This window comes from Penicillium macrosclerotiorum (assembly GCF_028827735.1).
Source record: "Penicillium macrosclerotiorum strain IBT 26536 chromosome Unknown utg000001l_segment0_segment0, whole genome shotgun sequence".
NCBI lineage: Eukaryota > Fungi > Ascomycota > Eurotiomycetes > Eurotiales > Aspergillaceae > Penicillium > Penicillium macrosclerotiorum.
Window position 1 is genome coordinate 72,184 of NW_026643081.1, and position 22,641 is coordinate 94,824.

Consider the following 22,641-nt stretch of genomic DNA (forward strand, 5'->3'; position numbering starts at 1 on the left):
CTCTATTGGAGATGCGAAGCTACGTATATCCTGTAAAGACTGTGTACTAGGAAAGATATCCTTCAGTCAGATTTTCCACCGTCGGCCATTTCCCCACTACAATATATATATCTCAACTCAGACCTCTATTAATATGTTATATATAGCAAGTAGACTATACACATCTAAGGCGAAATTCATATCGAAAGGAATGCATTGATTACTCGTGAAGAAGCTTGAAAGCTACTAAAAATTGCATACTGTTCACCGTCCGGTGCTCGGTATTCCGCGCGGACTACCAAGTAAGTCTTGGCCGATTAGCCGAGATCCCACCCGTCTCGTCCACTGAGGACGCAGCTTATCTCCACTCAGCGGAGCTCTACAATTCCGAAAGTGGATCCAAAATCTAGAGGCTATATATATATTTACACTAGTTCCCCTTTTCTTCGGCGTCAAGGGCGAGAGACTGTATTAATTAGAATTCTTCGTATTTCCTCAATCCTCGCTTCATTTATAAGGCCGGGCAGCGTTCTCGAATAGGTGGCATTTCTGGTATAGAGAGTAGTGGTGCTATCCTGCAACCCTTGGAATCCCACTGTAATCCATTGCTAGAGCATTATTTCATTTTTCAGATAGTGCTTCAACGGGATGTTAATTTATCCATATCTAGTGGAAGAAAATCTGTGCCCAACACGTTATTATAGTACGCATAAGTAGATCCAAAGCACTGGAAGACAAACTGCGTAATCTTTTCAGAAGCCTAAAGGGTGGTCAACCTCCACTAAAATCAACGGAATTTAGTTGAACAGACTCTCAACATGACTATTTTCCAGCAACGACTAAACCATTTTATTCCACTTTCCCGGTGGCCAAATTCTCAGCCAGAAGAGAAATTTGACGTGCAGCTTGAAGGAACGAACCAAGACTCCGCATCAAATCAATCATCACAACACGAAGAAGTACACAGTGTTGTATTGAGATTTACGGTTCGCCAAGGAATCTATGGTGGAGATCTTGGCTTCTGACCCACCGTAAACATGTTCCGCCTATTACAATTCGGAACGCTCTACGACTCGGTACTTTCCGGCTTTTAGTCTCAGGTGAGGATTTTCGATGCGTTAGCTCGATTCAAAATAGGTACCCCTATATATACAGACTTTAAGCCTTTTCAAAGTTCTTAGAACATAATACCAAGACGGCTCAAGCATAGACACGACGGTTGTTAGCTAGCCTGGGCTTCCGCTCCCGGAGGGTTGAAGGGCAAGTATTCCTGGCCTTTAGTGGAGTCTTACAATGATACCCGACACTAGCCTGGCTACTGTCACCAGGGTGGATGATACCGCCCCGTTGCAGATATTTGGTTCGCAGTCGATTGGCTTGAGAGAAGAATTCCACTAAAAGGAGTCAAAGCCCTGCCCCGTCACTCAATAGAAAATGATGAGCTTTCTGTTCAGCTCTGATCCGATGGTATTTTCTTCATATAGAAACTGGCAACTCCCCAAATCTTACGATTTGTACATATCTTTACCCCACTCGCTTCTTTGATATCACGCAATCCTAACCTTATATTGATTTTTTTTTCTTTCACTTTATTGCTCTGGGCATTCTTCAAGCTTGCCTACGATGCGGGGGGCGTTCCTGTTCGGCATTGGAGCCTCCCTGCTGTCTCTCGGGGCTGCTACAGTTACAACTCGGGATATAACGACCTACAAGACTGGCCCTTGGCAGTCTCTTCAACTGTCAATTACCAAGACTGATGGTGTTGATCCGGGGCTCATTTTCATTCCTGTTCGCAGCGACAGCTCCACCGAAGCCGACGGCACAGCAGTAACAATCTATGATAACGATGGCAATCTGATTTACCAGGGGCCTCAACAGCCCACTATGGATTTCAAAGTACAGAAGCTGTTCGGTGAGGATGTGATCATTTTTTGGTCTGGAGAGGTCCAGGCTGCTGGTGGCTATGGTTACGGCACGGTCCATATTCTCGATAACACCTACAAAGAGATTTATACTATCACTCTCAACAATAACTTGAACTTCGTCACTTCCGACGGCAAGGAAAAGGACTCCTATATCGATGTCCATGAACACTATATTACCTCTCAAAATACAATCATCGTTTCTGCTATCAACGTTACTCAGCACGACTTTACTTATGCGGGTGGAGAGATCGACCAGTGGATGATTGACTGCCAATTCTATGAAATTGATATTGCTACCAACAAGATTCTGTTCTCCTGGAGTGCCCTTGATCACGAAGACCAGATTTCTTTATCGCGATCTAGAAAACCAATTCAAAGTATCGTGGCTCGCGAAACACCCTGGGACCCCTATCATATGAACTCTGTAACGTCTACGAATGGTGGCTATCTGGTTTCTCTTCGTTTCTATTGGTCTGCTTTCTACCTGAACAAAGATGGCACTATCCGTTGGGAGCTCTCGGTAGGCTAAACTCTGATCCCATAATTCACTTCTCCGTTAACTGAGACGATGTTGTAGGGTGGTAATGACGGCACTGGCGACTTCTATGGCGAAGATTTAAGTTTCTCGTGGCAACACCATATCCGTGTACACGATGAGACTGACCAGAGTTTGGTTCTTAGCTTGTTTAACAATGCTAACACCCTTACTCAGGTCGATAGTGAAACTACCGGTATGGTTTTTAAGGTCAATCTAATCACTTATCAGGCCTTTCTTATGTTCAATTTGACGGACCCTACCGATCCAGTCTACAGCAAAACCCAAGGTAGCTTCCAGATCATGGGTAAAACTGGCTCCAACATGTTTATAGGCTACGGTTCTTCTAGCATTATCAAGGAATATAACGCTAAGGGTGCTGTTTTACTCTCCGGTCAATTTGGGGAACCTGATGACACTGAGTCTTACCGTGCCTTTAAGTTCCCCTGGACTGCTACTCCCTTCTGGGACCCGGCTGTCTATGTTGACACGTCCTTGGATACCCCTGTTGTGTACATGAGCTGGAACGGCGCTACCGACTACGACAACTGGGCTATCTATTCGACACCATCTCCCACTGACAGCTACCAGGTATTGCTGGGAAGCTACTCGCGTACCGGCTTTGAGACCTATGTCAGCCTTGATAGTGTAACTGCGAAGTATATCAAAGTCGTCGCTCGTAAGGGAACCACTGTGCTTAGAGCTGCTGCGGCTGTGGAGATCTGATCTACGTCAATATTTACTAGACATTATGTCCTTAAGTAAATGCTCATGTATAAAACTCACATGTTACTTATTTGTTTCACTAAAGACTTTTGAAAACCCCCTATGTGTCTATGTCTGTAGAAAAAGAGCTTATTGTGTGCGGCCAGTAGCGGGGTATAGTGGACTCCTGCACAGTCACGTCGAAGAGCATCCTACGCTTGCCAGTAATCATGGAACATTACTTGGTGATTGAAACCCTGATAAGGGAGGCTTCCATCAACTGTCTCTTGGTAGAATCAAATCCTTGCGATATCTCGTCAATCAGAGGTCCTAGGATCTCCAAGCCTAGTTCAAAACCATCATAACTTCCTGCTCTATTGTTCGATACCGGCTTTGGTCCCTACCGACGATAGCGGTAGCAAGCGTAGCCGAAATAGGGATTTTGCACCCCGACCGGGTACGAAATTTTCACGAACCACAGAAGGTACAAACTTAATTCTAGCGTAACACGCGAACTACTAACTAGCAAGCAACTAATAAGCTATTAATCAATGACTACTCTTCGATAGAGAAAATCGCTTATATCGCAAGGAATATCTACTAGTATGCCTAATCTAGTAATATCGACCCTATTACTCGCGGCTTTATCCTTTCTATCGAACATTACACGCTAAAAGCACGGGGAAACGACACTTAGGGGGTAGCCGTGGTCATCGCCGCTATCTCTAAGCTTACTAAGCGTTGATAGGACCTTCCTTAAAGATCTTACACAGCGAATAACGCGTATTAAATCTCTGACTAGGAGATTTTGAAAACTATAAGCTCTATATCCTCCTCCTAGTAATCTTCCGCAGTAGCGCAGCCCACCTTCCATACCTAGGGCTAGTAGCAAACAGTCGTTCAATCCTGACGAAAAGGACGGAAGAGGAAGTGAATCCGCCCTATCTATGATCGAATCTTTTTTTCAAATCCGTCTTACCAAGATAAAGGAAGATAAAGAACAACGCAGTCCTTTGCAATCCTTTCTGCTAAAGGCGGCGTTGTACAGCCATAGCGCATGACTTTACTACCGGGCTCTGGCCCGTATATTAACTAGCTTAATATACTATGCTCAGTAAAGGTAGACGTAATCTCGACTTTTATTTTACTTTGAACAAGAAGTCTGTTCCGTGATCTATGATCTATAAGACTCTCCCTATTTCTCCAGGGGCGCATGTCGCTGAATGTTGCTTAATAGGGCATCTCTTCCCGCCGTCAAATCATTAAGGCTAGTCAAAAATGCTTCGACTTTCTCTTCACATATCGTGGAGATAATAATATATAGATCGGAACAGATGCAGGTTCTAAGGGCGAAATAAGTGACACTATTGAGAAGATTATAACAGTAGGAGCATTAGGTCAGCAGGGCTTTGCTTAAATTGAATATATCAGCATAATACGGGGTTGAAACGTCTACCCCTTAGTCATTCATTTATCCGGTGAAATTCTATTTCATAAATTCCGATTCATGTCCCTAGCCTCTTATAAGATACGCAATCAGCAAACCTCTTCTTTCGGTATTTTAGATCCCTAAGCAAGGATCATACTCGGGTGTGTTAGCTAGTTCTAAAATAACGTTGTCTTCGGTTACCTCGGTGAACGTTCTCATATTTACGAAACGAAAAGAGGGAATAACAAAAGACGATTTTCATGAATACTAGAGGGGGCCTTATGCTGAGAGGTTTATAAGTCTAGCAGTCGTCCAAGAAAATTGTTTGCGATACGAACAAGTAAGAGTTATAAAGCATTAACACAAATATCGTGTTAGTACTACGAAGGCACTACCGTAAGGGCAGATACCGAAAGTGCAATTAGCCTTCCGCAGACCGACTAGGATAGAGTGTCCCTTGTGATATTTAATTCTGCTGAAGGGGTGAGGAAAGTCTTTAATGACCCCGACTTCCAGGCTTTTACGATGGCAGACGAGCCACGTTTTTGTGCTTATCCAGGCGTCACACAATACTGCCTACTCATTGGGGATCCCGAGATTATTCACTGTGTTTGATTATTAGATTACAGCACATCTTTTGATTAAGAAAGCAAGTTATCGTGGTATATCAAATAAAGTAACATCAAATCAAACTCTATTAACCTAACTGGTTAGCGTAATAGGTATATAGGGGCTTTCGCCGGCAGAAGCAAGAGCAATCCTAATGTTAGCCTCAGTAGATAGAATACTTAATATAAAGGAGAATAGCGTTTTGCTATACAATTTTCGTCTAAAAATAGTTTTCTACCCATAATCTAACGCCTATAAGTAATTATCACTCTAAGATCTATTTTAGTTTAGGTAGTACCTCAGTCATATATTATACATAGCTCTACTCTATTATACTTTTAGATTAGTACTACTTCTCTATACCCCTTCTTCTATTAAGCTAGTAGGAGATATATCTCTTACTTCATTCGTCTATTCGCTAGTAATACAATTACAATTATCTCTTGGTAGGTATTGTAGAATCTATTCGTTGTCCCTAGTATCTGTTAGGAAATGCACTATTGTGCGCTACTATGTCTGGATCCTAGGCTCCCAATGCGTAAGTGCATTGACATTGTGGTCCTTTTTGGCTTAACATAGGAAGACGTTCCTAGGTGTGTTCTAACAGGTAAAAAAGGAAGGAATATCAGTACTGAATTATTATAGAGTCGAGGCATAATAAAAGTAGTATATTATTCAATAACTGAATCTTGAATTCAGTTTCGAGAATAGGGATACTTCTCCGATATTAGAATTGATGTAATTGATATGACATTTAATAAATTGATGACGATAAATGAGATATCGCTCCCAAAAAATATTTGCAGCCTTTACCCGGAGCATCCGAGATTCATACACGTCATATATGCGATTCGCATCCGAAGCTGACCCAAATAGCGTCCAGTATCCTGGTTGGGTTATTCCATAACATGAGACTCTATAACTTGCAGAACTAGAAAGCATGGGGAGTGGGGAGGGTCTTGGGAGTGTTCTTGCGAGCCTGGTTCTGGATCAAATGATCAAAAGAAGCAGCATTTTCCACACGGGGAGTGAAAGGATCGAAGCTCCAGAGATAACCAAGAGTACGGAGTAGAGAGCTTGCCGAGTAAGACTGGATCTCACCACGGTAGTTGCTGCCCTGCTGTTCAACGTGCCCCTTGCCAACCCAAGGGGAGATCAAAAGCGTGGGAATACGGCCACCGAGACGATTAAACTCGTAGGTGTACTTTTCACCGTTGGGAGCTGTCTCGGTGTAGGTTAGGTTGTCGGGGCGGGTGGCCAGGGGCGGAGAAATGTGGTCGTGGAATCCACCGCTCTCGTCGAAGGTCAGGACGAAGAGAGTTTCCTCCCACTGGGGGCTGGCACGGAGAGACTCATACACCCTCTTGATAAAGGCCTCACCGTCGGATATGAGACCACTGTCATGCATAGATGTGGTACCAACACCGCAACAGGAGGGGTTCAGGTACGAGAACTCGGGGAGAACGCCGTTGGCGGCATCGGTATAGAATTGGTCCATAGAGACAATTTTGTCCTCGTTGTTTGTAGCTTTGGTCCAGGCAAAATTTTTGGCCTCAGGACCGGTACCCCCGGCAGTGTCCCAGTAGTTGATCCAGGTGTGGTTGGTTTCCCCGAGCTGCTCAAAAATGGAGCGCTGGGTGAAGGCGTAGGTATAGAAAGTAGCATCGTTGGAACCGTGGCCACCGGAAGTACCAGCAACAGCAGCGAAACGGTTTGGATTGGTAGGCTACGTTAAGATGGGTCAGTATAATGGTCTAGGAGCCAAGAATTTGGAAGGGTTCGACTTACACCAGCAATATCGGAGTGCCAGTGGTTAAAGGTCAGGTAGTTCTGAACCAGCGCCGTCAGAACGGGGGTCTGCTCCTCGGTGTAGTAGTTCATGACCTGCTCAGCCAGCAAAGCCTTGACAGTCGCGTTGGCGGTAAGGCCATGGTTGTTAATTTGTTCGTGGATGAAACCCTTGTTGTTGGGAATTAACTTGCCATCGGCAATGGCGATGTTGTCGGGAGTCCATTGGCTGAAGAACTCCATGGTGTTACCGGTTACCGCGTGGCTAGGGTCATCAGTGACCGAGTCAAAATCCTTAGCTGCGGAGCAGTGGAATCCCTGGGAGGGATCGGTCACATTGTAGGGGTTGCAGAAAGGTCCGTTGTTGATGGGATTCTCCAGACCGGAAATGGTCTGACCACCAAGCAGGTTGTCCACGGAGCGGTTCTCCATGATCAGAACGACGACATTCTTGATGTGGGCCTTCAGGTTGTCAATGGAAGAATGCGAGTGAGCAATGCGAGGCTTTTGAGGAGCAGCAGTCGCCGCAGCGGCGAACGCCAGGAGGCCAACAAGAGCACTGGGATGCATTTGGGCGGATTGTCCTGTTCTTGGAACCTGAAGAGATCAGAATTCTTTGCTGTCCCGAACAAACATTTTCAAGAGCAGTCCAGCCGAGTGCATTTATACTGGGCTTGTGCATGGACGCCCTGATGGAAGATTCTTGTCTTCACCTCACGTGGGAACTTCTACGCACGTTCCCACCAGGTCAAGCCTTCGTCTAAAAACGCTTGTACAGAAGCTCGCCCGGAATTGGAGCTTCAGGTAGTCCATCCGAGATATCCGATGTACAGGTTGAGGGACTCCTCGCCAATGAGGTCCAACTCAGCAACCACGAGGAAGAAGCTCAGATTGAATCAAATATCGCTTAAAGCGGGACATCAAGCGCTATGGCCGGTCAATGTTGCAAAGATTGGTTACAACCATATAACTTCGTAGCCACTGGGATGATCTTTTCCTTTTTCAACCATGTGGTGATAGATTGGAGAGAGTTGTACCTGCACCGACTCGAGTGGATGAAAACCAACAATAGCCTAAAAGGGAAGGTCCCGGCTTGAACACCAACCTGAACCAAGAGCTGATCACGGCCCGGATGCAATGGGGAATTGATCAAAAGCTCCTACATCATCTGCCGGTCACTTCCTGCAGCGTCACAATGGGTGTTTGCTGTGTGTCTCTGCTAATTGGATCTATGTGGATCTATTTCACTCCTCAACCGGATGCTTATACGATCCCAAGCCCTCCGCCTCGGGCTCGCTGAGGAGGACTCAAGGATCCCTCACAAAATGTCTCCAATTTTGAATAGTCGCGACGTCTTCTGGCTCTGCGTGGAGAACATTAGTCGGAGAACCTGTACTGCGCGAGCGCGGTGCAGTGACTCAAACGTAACTCTAGGTTTCCCTTCACGAAGCCATTAAGGTGGGGCTTGAGACGCTGACAGTATCCTCCTGACTCTAATGGTGGGGTATGGAGCACTCATTACAGGTGCCGCAGGGAACTTCGGCTGTCGGACCAGTTGACTGACGCCTTGCAGATACCATCATGAGTTCCAATAGAGCTTTGGGGGACGAGAGATCTCCGAGGCGGGAGCGACCACCCCGCGAACGACAGCAGCAGCGGCAGTGGTACTATCTAGGATGAAGTTAGGAGACGAATGGTTAAATAAGAATCTGAGACGGACAAGATAAATAAAAGACAGATCGCATCGCGCGAGAGGTCTAGTGTAAGGCCTAGAACGGGAGGAAAAGGAGAAAAAGAGGAAAGGAGGAAATGAATGTCGGTATATCCCGATCGACTCGGCTGGGATCCCCACTTCTGCCCAGCGAGTTGGCACTTCGGCTTCGCTCCACGTGCGGGATGGAAAATCGGAGGCAAAGGGCTCCCTCCTCAGGCACGTGCAGCACTCATCTATCCTAGAGAAGCAGGTGCAGTGAGCCTGACTGTAAGGTGGTCAGAGCCCTTGACTATAGAGAGTATTTAGGATGTAGACGCTAGACCTTCCTCGAATCAATTTTCTAAGGCTGACTGAGGAGGGCTTAGTATCATGGACGGGACAGCATGTGGCATTGATCGAGAGCCGGGCAACCGAAGTCCTTGGAGGTGAACGAACACTAGAACGCGAATCAATGGCCTGAATCGACAAAGGCGGTTTGACAAGGATGCCGAGAAACGGATCGAGGGAAAGAGAGAGAGAGAGAGAGAGAGAGAGAGAGAGAAAGGGCAGAGGGAGCTCGATTTATGCTTCATAGCTGGTTTGCGGGGGATAGATCTATCCCTTTAGAGCCGAGTGTAATGCGTTAGCTCCGATTCATGTGACAAGCTTCTTCTTCGTCTTTATAGCTTCCAGGTTCTGTCGTCGACCCCGACCGGAAGAGGGCAATCCACGAGGTGAAGGAGATAAGTTTAGAGTTGAGGGCGCTCGTTCCACAATGTTGGTTGGATCGATCCGGCGAATGTCCTCAGGATCCACCCGATCGGGACCAGGGATCCGAGGTCCATCGGGCTCATGGGCCTGGTCGGATACGCTGGAAACATAGGCAAGGTCGACCTTGTCGAGTATGCATGCAAGACCAGATCCCACCTCCGACGGCTTCCTCTTAAAGGCAGAAACGCTATGGATCGCCAACACAACCACCGACTCCGACCGTGGACGAGGACGCAACCACAAGAAATCTTGATAGCCAACACCAGGGTTCGGTCGGGCCATGGTGAAGGGTGGGTGGGGGATATGGGAGCCCTTGTTAGATACTCTTGTTAACTGCAAACCCTGCTGGTTGGATCTATATCTCGTGGGGGGCGCTTATTGGTCTTGGATAGGTGCGTTGGGTCCTCCATGGGATCGGGGATGGGCCTCTCAATTTCGTCCGTGGAGAATATTCGAATCTATTTCCTGCACGCTGGTTCTGTTTCTTCTGGCTACACGACGCCCCTCCAGAAAGAATCCTCGGAACCCCAAAAAGTTGGAAGGGGAGTACTATACAATCATCTCAACCAATCCTCGTGCTCCTCCACGTGAGATCTCAGAATGCAGAACAGAATGCAAAACGCTTGTGCCGGGAAATAAAGGGAAGCTTGGGGGGTGGGGGAAGGGAGGTCCGGTCAAGCTCCGCTCTTCCATTCTGGGCTCAGGCACTCGTTTTCTCTTCCGGTGCAGTCATCTGTACTCCTCCAGTCAGTCGGTGTAACCAGGCGGGCAGAAACCAACAAACAGGGCGGAGCCGCAGCGCTTTTCTGATCGAATGAGGGGCCGTCTGACGGGCGGCGAGCGCCTGTTCCGAGGGGCCCAACGGGGGCGATGGGATGAGGCGACGCGGACTGGCCGGGCAGGACGCCAGCCAGCGCCAACACAGCGCTGCGTGGGGCCTGTTGATTGGTCTGGGGCCTTGCGCTTTGCCTGGATGCTGCAGCCTGCAGCACCCCCAGCTCATGCTTGCAGGTCGCAGTCACAATCATGAGACGAGAAAAGCCCGGCGGAGGGCTTCATGGATGGCTTGAGGGGAGAAAGACAGAGAGAGAGAGCAGAGTGTAGAGAGGGAAAGGGACGCAGGACAGAAGATCAGAGACTAGTCGCACCCTGCTCTGCCGTTCCGGCGTTGGAGAGGAGCATCTTGAATGGCTCCATGGGATCTGCAAGCTCTGTCAGTCCTGCTTGTCATGCTCGTTTTAGTTTTAGTCCTGTCTCTGGAAGAAAACACATCGGTTCGTTGCGTCAGACGGGATGTGATGGCTAGTGCTTGGGGCCAACCCGGTCACTGTCCTACCAGAGACAGTCGATGAGATCCAGAGTGGCAACGGAAGACAAAGAGAGAGGGTGGGGGGAAAGAAGGCGAGAGAGGAGCAACCGAGAGAAATGCCGAAGAGGGTGTCAAGGAGTCGCGATGATGCCGGTAAAATGGAAGAAGGAAGAAGGAAGGGTGTAGTGGTGGTGGTTGATGCAGTCGATGCAGCGACGCCGAGATGCAGACCCAATCCTGTTTAAATCCAGCACGTCCGCTCTCGTGTCTCATCTTTCGTTCTTTCTTTCTTTCTTTCTTTCTCTCTCTCTTACTTCCTCTCTCTCTTCTGCTTCATTTCATCGAATCCTCAATGACTCACCTTCCTTCTTGACTCACAGGCATCCCCATCTGCGGCTTTATTCCTGTTGGTCTCCGCAGTTTCATGCAGTTCACGGGGATTCCTCCCGTGATTATGCTTATGCAGCTCAGCCTCGTCTAGTCTTTCTGCCTCGACCACGACTAGTGCTATTAGTACGTCTTGTACTTCTTCCGCGTCCTCGTCTTTCTCTTCCTCCATCATCCCCGCTTCTTCCTCTGGTTTCCTTCCCCCCTCTGATTCCCCCGCAATCGACGTGCCCCATTCGTCTCCCACGGTCAATTCCCGTCGGGAACTCCGCAAAGCTCCACTTGCCGTCGCTCTTTCGCCCCCACCTTCAAGAGCTTCCAAAGCTCCCCTGTAGCGTTCCTCCTCGCGGGCTTCCCCTCCGAGCTCCCAATCAGTTTTCCCCTTCATGGCGGAACCGACGAAAGTCGACACCGGAGAAACGAAACATGAGGTTGACCCCTCCACTGAAAACCTCAATGGGTCGGCCCAGCCAACAGCTCCGGAAGCCACGGTGAAAGATGCGGCCACCGCGACCGTCCCGGCCACCGAAAATGCTCCCAAAGTAGCTATCTGCAAGAAACACCCGGACGCCAAAGCAGACAACCAGAAGAGGAAAAAGAAGAAGAAGAAGAGCAAGAAGAAGAAGCAGGATGCCTCCGACAGCGACTCTACCGAGTCCAGCTCCTCCTCCTCTTCGGAATCTTCCTCCTCATCCTCCGCCTCCGACAGCGACTCGGACTTGGACGATGCCGACTCTGAGTCCATCGCCAGTGACTCCGAGCCAGATCGCCGCAAGCGGCACCGGCTGCGAGCCAAGGCCCGGGCCAAACGGGCCCTCCGGGACAAGAAACGCCGCAAGAAGCGCAAGTTGCGGTCGCGCAAACTCGTTGAGACCGATTCCGACTCAGAGATCCCCTCCGACGGCGACTCCGACGCTGAGGAGTCGGAGGACATCGAGGATGCGGACGAGAAGGCCCTTCGCAAGCTGATGGCACGCATCAAGCTCAAGAAGCGCGCCAAGCGACTTCGCAACCAGTCCAACGACGATCTTGATCTGAGTGACCCGGCCGGCGAGAGTCGGCGGGACAAGCGCTCGAAGAAGAAAAAGCCCGCCTCTAAAGTGGCTTTCAAGCGGGTGGATCAACGTAAGCCGCCCCCTCTATCCATCAGAGTCGGCCCAGCGAGGTCGATGTTTGATGTGTTTTCTTTTTTCCTATACCCTGCCTCTCTTTAATTTGGATACTGACTCGCTCCGATTTTCGCCGGTCAATAGTCTGGGATAGCACCATCCACAAGTACAAACTCACCGAAACGGTCGACGATCCCGATGCCGACGAGTGGGACCAGTACATCTTCACCGTCCGTCGCAAGTTCAACTGGGAAAATAAGTATCTCGAGACCGTGGTCGACATCAAGAGTAAGCACCTACGCGATGCACTCGCCAAAGTCATGGACGGGGTCAAGGGCGTCAGTTTGGTGCAGGAGCCCGCCGTGGTCGACCCCAACATGCTGTTCTTGTATCTGGAGGAGACCCGGCAGTATATGAAGGAGCTGAAGCGACAGTCACGCAAAGAGAAGAAGAGGAAGGCTCGGAAGAGCGCGGCCGCAAAAGCCGCGCATCTGAAGGTGCTCGTCAAGTATCTCGACACCGACTATGCCGATACTAAAAAGACCCTGTATCCGCTGCTGGAGGCCAATACTATCACATTTGACCTCCTCTGGGCCCTGTTCAAGCCGAACACCATCGCGTACACCCCGACCTACGGCAACGCCGACGAGCCCCGGGCCTTCAAGATCGAATATGCCATCAAAGAATCCTCCTTCATGAAGGGTCAGTGGTACAGCGTGGAAGGGCGGTATCTTGAATACGACGGAAAGGACTTTGGATTCGGCTCCATGTCGGCCGAGGTTGAATCGTTCAAGGGCGCCCGCAAGATCACCAGCCTCGCGTGTTATCCGCTACAGTATCACCGTGATTCAGAGGCACTCCGTTCTCGTCTTGTCGAACGAGGCAAGCGATTCGTCGCGCTCCGGGGCATGAACTACCGTTTCCACAAGGGTATGGCGTTTTACAAGAAAAAGCGCTCCTTCGTGATCAAGGTGAATATCAATGGGCGGGTCATGATCGACCCGGCTATCCATCGACGCATCAATCCCAACTACCCCATAAGCACCGTCCGACCCAAAGATCCAGACCTACTAGATGGCTCGGAGGCCGGCTTCAGCGATGCCGAGGAGGATGGGAGCGATGCCTGCTGCTGCGGTGGGTCTGACTCGGACTCCGAGAATGGGTGCTCTTCCGACACCCCTCGAACCGTCTACAAGGTTGTGGAGGGCGACGATGGGACGCCCCGTGTGGTGGAGGTGGAGGTGGACGAGAACGGGAACGAGATCCACAAGGGAGAAAATGGACCGCATCGAAGGCGACGCGGCCGAGAATCAGGAGCGAGAGTTCACGGAGGAGGAGTTGCTGATTGCCAGTCCGGTGGTGCTGGGATTTGCGTTCAGCGAGAAGCTGTGGCTCGAATTCACCATCTCGGGCATCAGCGATATCGAGTGGAATGCCGACGCCTTCGACTCGCTGGTCCTGCCGAGCAACCAGAAGTCCATCGTCAAGGCGCTCGTCGAGTCGCACACTTTCCATGCAGCGGAAAACATTGACGATGTGATCCAGGGCAAGGGTAAAGGCCTTGTCGCCGTCCTGCATGGACCCCCCGGTACTGGAAAGACCCTGACGGCCGAGGGAATTGCCGAGCTCTTGCGACGCCCACTGTACATGGTCAGTGCCGGCGAGCTAGGAACAGACTCCCGCACGCTGGAAGGCGAACTGAACAAAATTCTGGACATCGCGCACTCCTGGGGCGCCGTGCTCCTCCTTGACGAAGCAGACATCTTCCTTGAGAAGCGCACCATCCACGACATTCACCGAAATGCGCTGGTCAGCATCTTCCTGCGACTTCTAGAATACTTCCAGGGTATCCTGTTCCTGACCACCAACCGCGTCGAGACCTTTGACGACGCCTTCCAGTCTCGCATCCACGTCGCCCTCCGGTACGGTGACCTCACGACCAAGGCCAAACGTAGCATCTGGAAGATGTTCCTGGAACGAGTGCGCGCCATCGAGGGCGTGCAGACGGCGACATTTTCCGAGGACGACTACGATATGCTTGCTCGGCATACATTGAATGGTCGCCAGGTACGTCTTTTCGAGGTTTCGAGTTTAGGCCCTCTTTCCCTTGCCTTCCCTACCCTTTGGCAGATCTCATATCAATGCTCCATCAGACTGTTTGCTTTTTCCATTTTTTAACTTTGCCAAATGCTAATATATTGTCTCTCTAGATCAAAAATTCCGTTCGTACGGCACAGGCTCTGGCCGTAAACGAGAGCTCGCCCCTCTCCATGGACCACATCAAACGAGTCCTCGAGGTGGCCGAGACCTTTGACCATGACTTGCGCGGCGGAACGGGCTACTTAGATGCGATGCGCAGTTACACTTGAGTGCATAATGTTCTTTGATTGACGCTTACTTTTCACGACTTTGTTTGCACTTAGAGTTGGGGGGCATTTGCAAGGGAGACTGAAGACCGGGGACGGAGGGGCCAACAGGGCGAAGGAACCAGTTCGTGGCCGATGAATCAAGAAGAGATTGCTTTGATTCTTTCGGTTGCATTGAAATTTCCTTGGGTTGATCTTGCTACTTCGTCAAACGTCTGCCTCACGCGGTGGACAGACTCGTTTGTCGGCCTTATTAGATTCCACTCCGATCTAATTGCACTTATGCAATCCGTTTCCCTTTCTTTTAGCTTCATATTTTACGTTAGAGTATTTCTGAAGACTACCGGGTGAGATATGCAGGATTACGATCGTGAGAGAGTTTAGACCGACATTGGATTATGGCATGGATATCGATCTATCAGTACATAATCCTAAAGCTCTGCGATCGGCCGAGACCAAACAGACAATTTTATACAGGAGAGAGGATAAGGGAGATTCGCGGTGGAGAAGAAATTTTTAAGGGTTGGCCTTGACGAAGTCAACACCCTTCTGGATGTTCTTCTTCAGGTCAACAAGGCAGGCGTCGAGGAGCTTCTGCTCGTACTCGTTAACCTGGCCGACCTCGTGAATCTTCTCGACACCGTTGGGGCCGAGCTCGACCTTGGAGGCGAAGAAGTCGATACCCTGGTCCTTGAACAGGGGGAGTCGACGAAAGTGGGCTCGATGACACCCTTCTCGCCCTGGGCGGCACGGAGGAGGGACTCGGCGAAGCGGGCACCGGCCATGGCCATGGAGAGAGTGGCAGAGCCAGCACCGTCCTTGGCCTTGACAACTTCGTCACCACCGAACTGGATGCGGTTGACGAGAGCGTCACGGGCCTCACCGGCAATGGAGGGGTGGGCGGACTGGGACAGCAGAGGGACGATAGTCACACCAGAGTGGCCACCGACGACGGGGACCTTCTCGCCGGAGGGATCGGTCTTCTGGACCTGGGAGATGAAGCGCGAGGCACGGACGACATCCAGGGTGGTGACACCGAACAGGGTCTTAGGGTTGTAGACGCCCTTGGACTTGAAGATCTCAGCGACGATGGGGACGGTGGAGTTGACCTAAGGCGTAGTTCTCATCAGTCAAATATGCGTTTGAAAATGAATTGGCAAATTTAATGATCGGGATGGCCCATTTATTCATAATGGCGACCGAAGTGACAGGTGAACAATAGGCAAGGACTGCATGAGAGCAAGACGACATACCGGGTTGGAGATGACCAGGATCTTGGCCTCGGGAGAAGCCTCGGCAGCGGCCTTGGCGAGGTCGCGGACGATGGAGGCGTTGGTGTTGAACAGGTCATCACGGGTCATACCGGGCTTACGGGGCACACCGGCGGGAATGAGGATGATCTCAGAGCCCTTGAGGCAGTCGCGCAGGCCAGCGGCATCAGGGTTGTAGCCGGTGACGGTGCTGTTGGTGTTGATGTGGCTCAGGTCAGCCGCGACACCTGCGAAGCAATTGGAGAATCTCGGTCAGCACAACAGCCGATGTGGATGGATCACGACCGAGGGCGGGAGGAAGCTCTCGGAAGAGATCGGTGAGTTCGTCATCAGCAGCTACCTACCAGGTCCACCACGAATATCGTAGAGGGCGAGCTCAGAGACACGGGGGTTGAGCTTCAGCAGCAGGGACAGAGGCTGGCCAATGCCACCGGCAGCGCCGAGAACGGCGACCTTGGAGGCCTGGGAGGGAAAACGAGATGAGTATATTCTCAGGGCCAGGGGGAGGGGCCAGCAAAAGGGTGAGAGGGTGGAATGGTGGGCAATGAGAGGCGCATACCTGGCTAGCGGAGGCCGAGAAGGCGCGCTTCTGGAAGAGGTTGAAGGACTGACGAGCGGCAAACATGGTGATCTGGTCTGTCTAAGGGAGAGATGGAAGAGGAGAAGAAGAAGCGAAAGGAAAAGCGGGAAGGAAAGGAAGGGCGGCTCCACTTTTGGGAAGTTCCGGGCTGCCGATGCTCGGCCGATGCTCGTTTGATGATTTTCACCCGCCAATGGCGGACTATGAGAGCGACCTCCCTGTCCTCTGTACTACTGCTCATTGTGCAGGTCACGGAGCGCCAGACTCCGTACAGGCATACAACGTGAATGAATGGAGAAACAGCCCAAATCAACGTCCTGAACAGCTGCACTCAGATCCGGTCCAACGCCAATTGCAATTCTCGTTTCTCGTGGAGAGTCGCAGAGTATACAATGCTAGTCATTTAGCATAGTTACACATTCTAGATACCTTTGGGGGTCGCATAGCAGCCCAGCAGTACCTGCAGCTGCCGTAGACTAGACGCACCGCATGATGCCACCATATTATATACTTCTCGAGAGCTACAGGAGCTACAGAAGCTCCAGGAAAGAGCCCAGTACGGAGAAAACATGGAATTGAAAAGCCACGATCAGGGAAAAGACTCCAAGGCCATTGACACAGGAGGAACAAAGCCATAGAAACAAAAACGCCGTCGCTAATGGAGGGAGAAGAGCGAGACACGAAAAGAGAGACATCCACGGCGGCCCAAAGACAGACCATTCCCCATTACAAGAGAGCCAAGAATCAAAGCACTTGGGGGCATCATGGATCCTTCTCCTGCACCTTCCATCATCCGCCTCATCGCAGGAAGTGCAGAACCGCCCAGCAGAACAAGAAAAACACCACCACGCCGCCCCAGAAGATCCACTTGTCTTGCCGTGCCCGTCGCTCCACCATCCGAATCGTATCTCCGCTGATTCCGAGGGTGTTGGCCACGCTATACAGTCGGCGCTGAGTCCCCTTCAGCACTTCTCGCTGCTGGCCCAGATCCGCCAGCACTGCTCGCCCCCGATCCAGGAAGTCATCCAGCTGGTTGTTGGTGCTAGCAAAGAACGATTGTTCGCGCAGTGCATGGCTCTCACGGCTGTAATTAGCCGGGCCCGCACCAAAGCTGAGCCCCGAAGAGGGGGCAAATGGTGAAGAGGATGGAAGGGCGGACTGGGCGTAAGGATTTTCTGGCGTTGCGGTATGATGGGGCCGACGGCCGAGAAGCTCGCTGCGGTTGGTGACCGATTGCTGCAGAGAAAGGCTCATCAGTTGGCAAGTAAACACTCGATGGAGGGAGAGGGGTTTGCGTCATACGGCCTCCTCGCGCTCTTTTCGTAGTCGGTCAAACTGGGTTCGGTAATCGGCGAGTTCGGTGCGGAAGTTCTTGACTCGCTCAAATGCCTTCTCCTGCTTCTCGGGGATCAGCTCCTTCTTGGACAGAGCGGAGTAGTCATCCACCGTCCGCGATAGGGATGCCAGTGATGCGGCGACCTGGCCTATATGATGTCGATGAAAGTTCAGCTCGGTCTCAAGCGGCGCACCGCGAGAAAGGGAGGGGGGGATGGAAAAACACACCTTGGAGAGCGGGCGTGGAGGTGGCGGGGGATTGGGCAAACAGGTCCAGGTCACGGCGAATGGCGGAGGACTGCTTCAAAGCAGAGTTGAAAAGAGAATTCTACCAGGATCATCAGCCTGCGAGCTGTGAGAATCTATCGATCACCTGGATTCATACCATATTGTCACTAGGAGCCCGCCGCCAGGGGAGATCTCGTGGGTCTCGGAGATCACCGCCAAAATAAACGGAAGCGAAAAGCAGACTTGGTTTTCAGTGGATGCGGAAGTGATGTTTAAATCGTTATCAGCCACAGATTGGCACCTTTGAGGCTACACGAAGTCGCTGGTGGTCTCGATGGGTGAAGGCCAGCATGGTGTTTTAGGCCTCTGACCGCCTTCGTGGAACCAGCAGAACGACGTCACTACTGCATGCGCCGTAGCTCGATCACCGGTCCAGACCCAGGAGAAGGCTGTATCTGGGATTTTTGGCGTTACAAGATGTCCTCACAGGGCCTATGGGAGCAATATTTGGGATACTGTCTTGATCAGGTCACAAATGGTATCATTCGAGGCTAAGGACTACAGCTAGGCACACAAGGTCCGCCAACCCCAGTCTCGCCAAATACAAATGGAATGCAGGATCTCAAGAGCTGGGATGGTATATGGGAACTTGAGAGGAGGAAGAAGCAAACAGCACAAAGGAATAAGCAATAGCGGAGAGGAAGAATAAGAACAGCGCATTATCAAGCAGCAGGCTTATTTCGGTGGGTACTTGTTCTGCAGAAACCATCTATATACTCCGGTGATTAGCATAACATCCATCTCCAGGCCTTCCTCAGGGATCGAATTGGGTAATGACAGCAAATATCCGAGTAGTACTTACCTGCTCACAAAGTAGTCAACCACGCCAAAAGCGCCCACGGCACCGGACCACAGGCCAACCAATTCCCACGAGAGCTTGCCTTGCGTGTGCTTGCGGTAGGCGCCGAACCCCAGACCGGCCCCGACAAGGGTGGCCACGAGAGCATTTGTGATGAAAACTGGATTATCAACATTGGCACCCAGGCCACGGCCCTTGGCTTTGCAGGGTTTGGCCTTCTTGCGAGCTTCTTCCTCTTGGACCCGCTTCTGCCTCTCCTCCTCGGCGGCCTCGCGCTCGAGCCGTTCGGCCTGGGTGGTCGTCTTTACCTCCTGGTTTAGGAAATTGGGGTCGACAGCGGTGACGTGCGGGGAATCAACGTCGATCAAAGAGGCCGTGCTCTCGGATTCATCCTTGTAGATACCTCCAACATTGGGAGCACGACTGATAAGAGGGACGGAAGAGGAGTCAGTATGCGATAATAAGGGGGTTCTAAAGAGGTCAGTCCACTCACGCCTAAAAGTCTGGTTAATTGTGATTTGCGCGGTAATCGGTTGGAAATAACTTACTTCTTCAGGAGACTGCTTAGGACCCTTCGCAGCGGCGTCGGCGTATGACATGTTGTGTAGATGTGAAGTAGACGAATAAGAGACAGATTCTGGAGGGAGAATTGTGAAAATTGAGTCGCTGATCAGCGTAGGTCGTGAGGATACGGAAGAGAAGGTCGGTCGGAAATGATGAACCGGAACAAGCTGGGGAGGAATCGGGACGCTGGAGTTTTATACGGAACCTTGGAAGCTGCAGGCGTGTGACATCACGTCATTGATTTGACTCGGTGGAGCCACACGAACCCTGGCAAGCCACCTGCCATCGGCCCATCGGGACATCGGAATGCGACTCAGGGGACCGCCGCGGGAAAGGGACTCTCAGTGGAATTCTCATTCAGGGTCGCCTTAATACAATAATTGAAGAGGGTTACAGCAGAAGGCGAATCAAAAGAGCCGCTCCTAGTACGCCACAGAAGAAAGAAATGATTAGGCAGAATGCTGTGCAGAGTTTCAGGCTCCATGATGATTTGAATGAAGAGACAGGCCCTCGCATCGATGGGGCCTATGGCGTTCTATTTACTCGTCACTGGAATTTTAGTTATCAAGGGGTGCAAATAAATGAAGATATAAAATTAAGGAAAATATAAAAGTAGGAAAAGCACAAAAAGAGAATGCCTTCAAGCCGATTCGAACGACTGACCTTTGCATTACTAGTGCAACGCTCTACCAACTGAGCTATGAAGGCTGATTGGATAATTTTGCTTATCAATTTCAATATATAATTTATTATGAAGAATATATGGATGCAACCACGACGCCACTCAGGCTCTCGATATCACCATTAAGTCGGTCTAGACGTTGAATCTTACCTCCAAATACCAATACTTACCTCATTGGGAGTGAACTGGCTCCAGTTGTTTGGTTGAGTACATTATTCCTTGTGAATATGCTAATAGAGAATAATGAGAGTAGAGTGATATATATATAAACGTACAACCAGCCCGTTGTGTGTGATGCTCAACCGATGCGGTATGCTTACCACGATACAATAGTGCAGCTTCAAATCTTCGCCTAGGCACAAATCGCGCTGAATATTCTACAGATAGCGTAACACCATCCCCTTATTCCCATCAATTCTACATACCTTTCACCTTTAAATCCCGGCCAATAGCCTAACGTCGTCACAGGATGTAGATACCAGCCAGAACATCCCACTAAAATCTAGACATATCCACCATCTCCCCCGATCCGCATCTAGCTTTGTATGGAGGGTCTCGATGCCCTGAATAACACTATTTACTGCCATCGAAGAGCAGAGAAAATCAACGGAACGTCATTTCTATAGGCGCCGAATCATTCTCCAGAAAACTCGAAGGCTCGGAACTTGATCTTAAGACAAAACATATGGAAATGGATTGAGGTTGCTAAAATCAAACACACACAAAAAGAGGGACCTATGGTGGTCTAAAAGGGAAACCGTTTTAATACAGATTACATTGTAGTCAGCCTGCCATGGGCCGTCGGCTCCTCGTGTTACAGCAGAAGCTCGAGCGGGTTCTCAACAACCTTCTTCAGCTCCTTGATCCACTCGCCACCAACGGCACCATCCACAACCTTGTGGTCGAAGCTGCCGGTGACAATAATCTGGTCATCCCACTCGGTGACGGTGCCCTCTTCGGTCTCGACGGGGATCGCGACCTTGCGGGTGGTGCCGACAGCCAGGATGCCGGCCTGAGGGGGGTTAATGACGGCAGTGAAACGCTCAATCGCCGGGTTCATGCCCATGTTGCTGATGGTGAAGGTGCCACCCTGGTACTCCTCGGGCTTTAGCTTGTTGTCACGAGCGCGCTTGCCCAGGTCCCGAATCTGGTTCGAGATGCTAGACAAACCGAGACCCTGCACGTTCTTGACCACTGGAGTGATCAGACCCACAGGGGTGGCCACGGCAACGCTAATATCAACAGTGTTGTGCTGACGAATAACGGTCTGGCCGTTCTCCTCACGCCAGCTGGAGTTGACCTGAGGAACCTTCATGAGAGCGGCAGCACAGGCCTTGACGAGGAAGTCGTTCACCGACAGCTTGTACTTGCCATCAGCGGAGGCGTTCAGGGCCTGGCGCAGCTTGAGGAGCTTGGTGACAGACAGAGTAGTGGACACGAAGTAGTGGGGATTCTCGTGCATCGACTGCTTCAGGCGGTTGGCGATGGTCTTGCGCATCGAGGTGATGGGAAGGTCTTCATAAGTAGGGCCCGCGGCAGCGGCGCCACCGGTAGGCTGGTACTTCTCGACATCCTCCTTGGTGATCTGACCACCACGGCCGGTGCCTTTCAGAGCCTTGACGGGGACACCCTTCTCCAGAGCCAGAGCCTTGGCAGCCGGGCTGATCGAGGGCTCCCGGTCCAAGCTGGGCTGCAGCTTGTCACCGGAGGTCTCAGGCTCCTGGGCGGCGGGCTCCGGGGCCGGGGTCGGGGCGGACGACTCGGCGCTCTTGGGCTCCTCCTTCTTCTCAGTGGCCGGGGCGGCTTTTTCACCACCAGCATCAGCCAGAGTGAAGGACTCGAAGGGAGACACATCAGTGCCCTCCTCAACCAGAACAGCAATGGGCTACCATTCGGATACGGTTAGTCGGGTTGCTCTGGTTTTCCAGCAAGTCCGCGGTAAATTTCGGGAAAATTCTTACCGAGCCGACGGCCACATCCTTCTCACCGGTCTCCTTCAGGACTTTCGCGAGCACTCCCTCCTCCTGGAACTCAAAGTCCATCTGTGCCTTATCGGTCTCAATCTCCACGAGGACATCACCAGGCTGGAGGCCGTCACCGGCCTTCTTCTGCCACGCGCCGATGTTTCCCGCGGACATTGTCGGCGACAGAGCCGGCATGCTGATGATAGTGTGCGGAGGAAACGCTGTAGAGAAGATTGCTGTCAGAGAAAGAAGAGAGAGACCAACTCAGGGGGTGTAGGGATGATGCAATTGAATTCCGTACACTTGGAGGCATAGAAGCGGGAAAGAGCGGACAGGGCGGGCAATTGAGCTCTGCGCAGAGAATACTCATCAGTATCATTTCATGAGTCCAAATGTTTTGTGGGAGGACGCTTACTGCATCACCTCCTGAAACTTATAGGAGACCTGGGGGCGCCGCATAGCGGCGGCGCCGCGAGACATGAACATGGCACTCGGAGTGCGCATCCGGACGGCGGCAGCGACCATGTTGGGCTGAAATGGCCGGAGATTATGT

At 51.0% G+C, this 22,641-nt stretch overlaps 8 protein-coding genes across 8 annotated transcripts; 2 read left to right on the plus strand and 6 right to left on the minus strand.

The window, feature by feature from the left end:
* Window positions 1-1,602: 1,602 nt before the first annotated feature.
* On the plus strand, window positions 1,603-3,165 carry N7462_000016 (arylsulfotransferase family protein; the record flags this gene model as incomplete). The annotated part of the gene is made up of 2 exons (XM_057071742.1): window positions 1,603-2,424; window positions 2,482-3,165. 2 exons carry the CDS (start codon window positions 1,603-1,605, stop codon window positions 3,163-3,165), a joined length of 1,506 nt encoding a protein of 501 aa, XP_056938272.1.
* A 2,948-nt stretch (window positions 3,166-6,113) lies between these two features.
* N7462_000017 (phosphoesterase superfamily protein) lies at window positions 6,114-7,540 on the minus strand (the record flags this gene model as incomplete). The annotated part of the gene is made up of 2 exons (XM_057071743.1): window positions 6,114-6,908; window positions 6,971-7,540. 2 exons carry the CDS (start codon window positions 7,538-7,540, stop codon window positions 6,114-6,116), a joined length of 1,365 nt encoding a protein of 454 aa, XP_056938273.1.
* Window positions 7,541-9,317: 1,777 nt separating this feature from the next.
* N7462_000018 (uncharacterized protein) lies at window positions 9,318-9,716 on the minus strand (the record flags this gene model as incomplete). The annotated part of the gene is made up of 1 exon (XM_057071744.1): window positions 9,318-9,716. One exon carries the CDS (start codon window positions 9,714-9,716, stop codon window positions 9,318-9,320), a length of 399 nt encoding a protein of 132 aa, XP_056938274.1.
* A 1,800-nt stretch (window positions 9,717-11,516) lies between these two features.
* N7462_000019 (ATP-binding protein) lies at window positions 11,517-14,608 on the plus strand (the record flags this gene model as incomplete). Its single annotated transcript, XM_057071745.1, is given in 5 exon segments — window positions 11,517-12,255; window positions 12,384-13,401; window positions 13,436-13,576; window positions 13,592-14,306; window positions 14,450-14,608. The coding sequence occupies 5 exon segments, from the start codon at window positions 11,517-11,519 to the stop codon at window positions 14,606-14,608; spliced, it is 2,772 nt and encodes a 923-aa protein (XP_056938275.1).
* A 513-nt stretch (window positions 14,609-15,121) lies between these two features.
* On the minus strand, window positions 15,122-16,501 carry N7462_000020 (malate dehydrogenase; the record flags this gene model as incomplete). Its single annotated transcript, XM_057071746.1, has 5 exons — window positions 15,122-15,295; window positions 15,334-15,714; window positions 15,859-16,103; window positions 16,221-16,338; window positions 16,436-16,501. 5 exons carry the CDS (start codon window positions 16,499-16,501, stop codon window positions 15,122-15,124), a joined length of 984 nt encoding a protein of 327 aa, XP_056938276.1.
* A 753-nt stretch (window positions 16,502-17,254) lies between these two features.
* N7462_000021 (golgi SNAP receptor complex member 2 family protein) lies at window positions 17,255-18,179 on the minus strand (the record flags this gene model as incomplete). Its single annotated transcript, XM_057071747.1, has 4 exons — window positions 17,255-17,692; window positions 17,759-17,940; window positions 18,020-18,119; window positions 18,177-18,179. 4 exons carry the CDS (start codon window positions 18,177-18,179, stop codon window positions 17,255-17,257), a joined length of 723 nt encoding a protein of 240 aa, XP_056938277.1.
* A 575-nt stretch (window positions 18,180-18,754) lies between these two features.
* N7462_000022 (uncharacterized protein) lies at window positions 18,755-19,477 on the minus strand (the record flags this gene model as incomplete). The annotated part of the gene is made up of 3 exons (XM_057071748.1): window positions 18,755-18,788; window positions 18,882-19,366; window positions 19,427-19,477. 3 exons carry the CDS (start codon window positions 19,475-19,477, stop codon window positions 18,755-18,757), a joined length of 570 nt encoding a protein of 189 aa, XP_056938278.1.
* Window positions 19,478-20,938: 1,461 nt separating this feature from the next.
* On the minus strand, window positions 20,939-22,613 carry N7462_000023 (putative pyruvate dehydrogenase complex, dihydrolipoamide acetyltransferase component; the record flags this gene model as incomplete). Its single annotated transcript, XM_057071749.1, has 4 exons — window positions 20,939-22,009; window positions 22,086-22,309; window positions 22,390-22,439; window positions 22,504-22,613. 4 exons carry the CDS (start codon window positions 22,611-22,613, stop codon window positions 20,939-20,941), a joined length of 1,455 nt encoding a protein of 484 aa, XP_056938279.1.
* Between the last annotated feature and the right edge of the window lie 28 nt (window positions 22,614-22,641).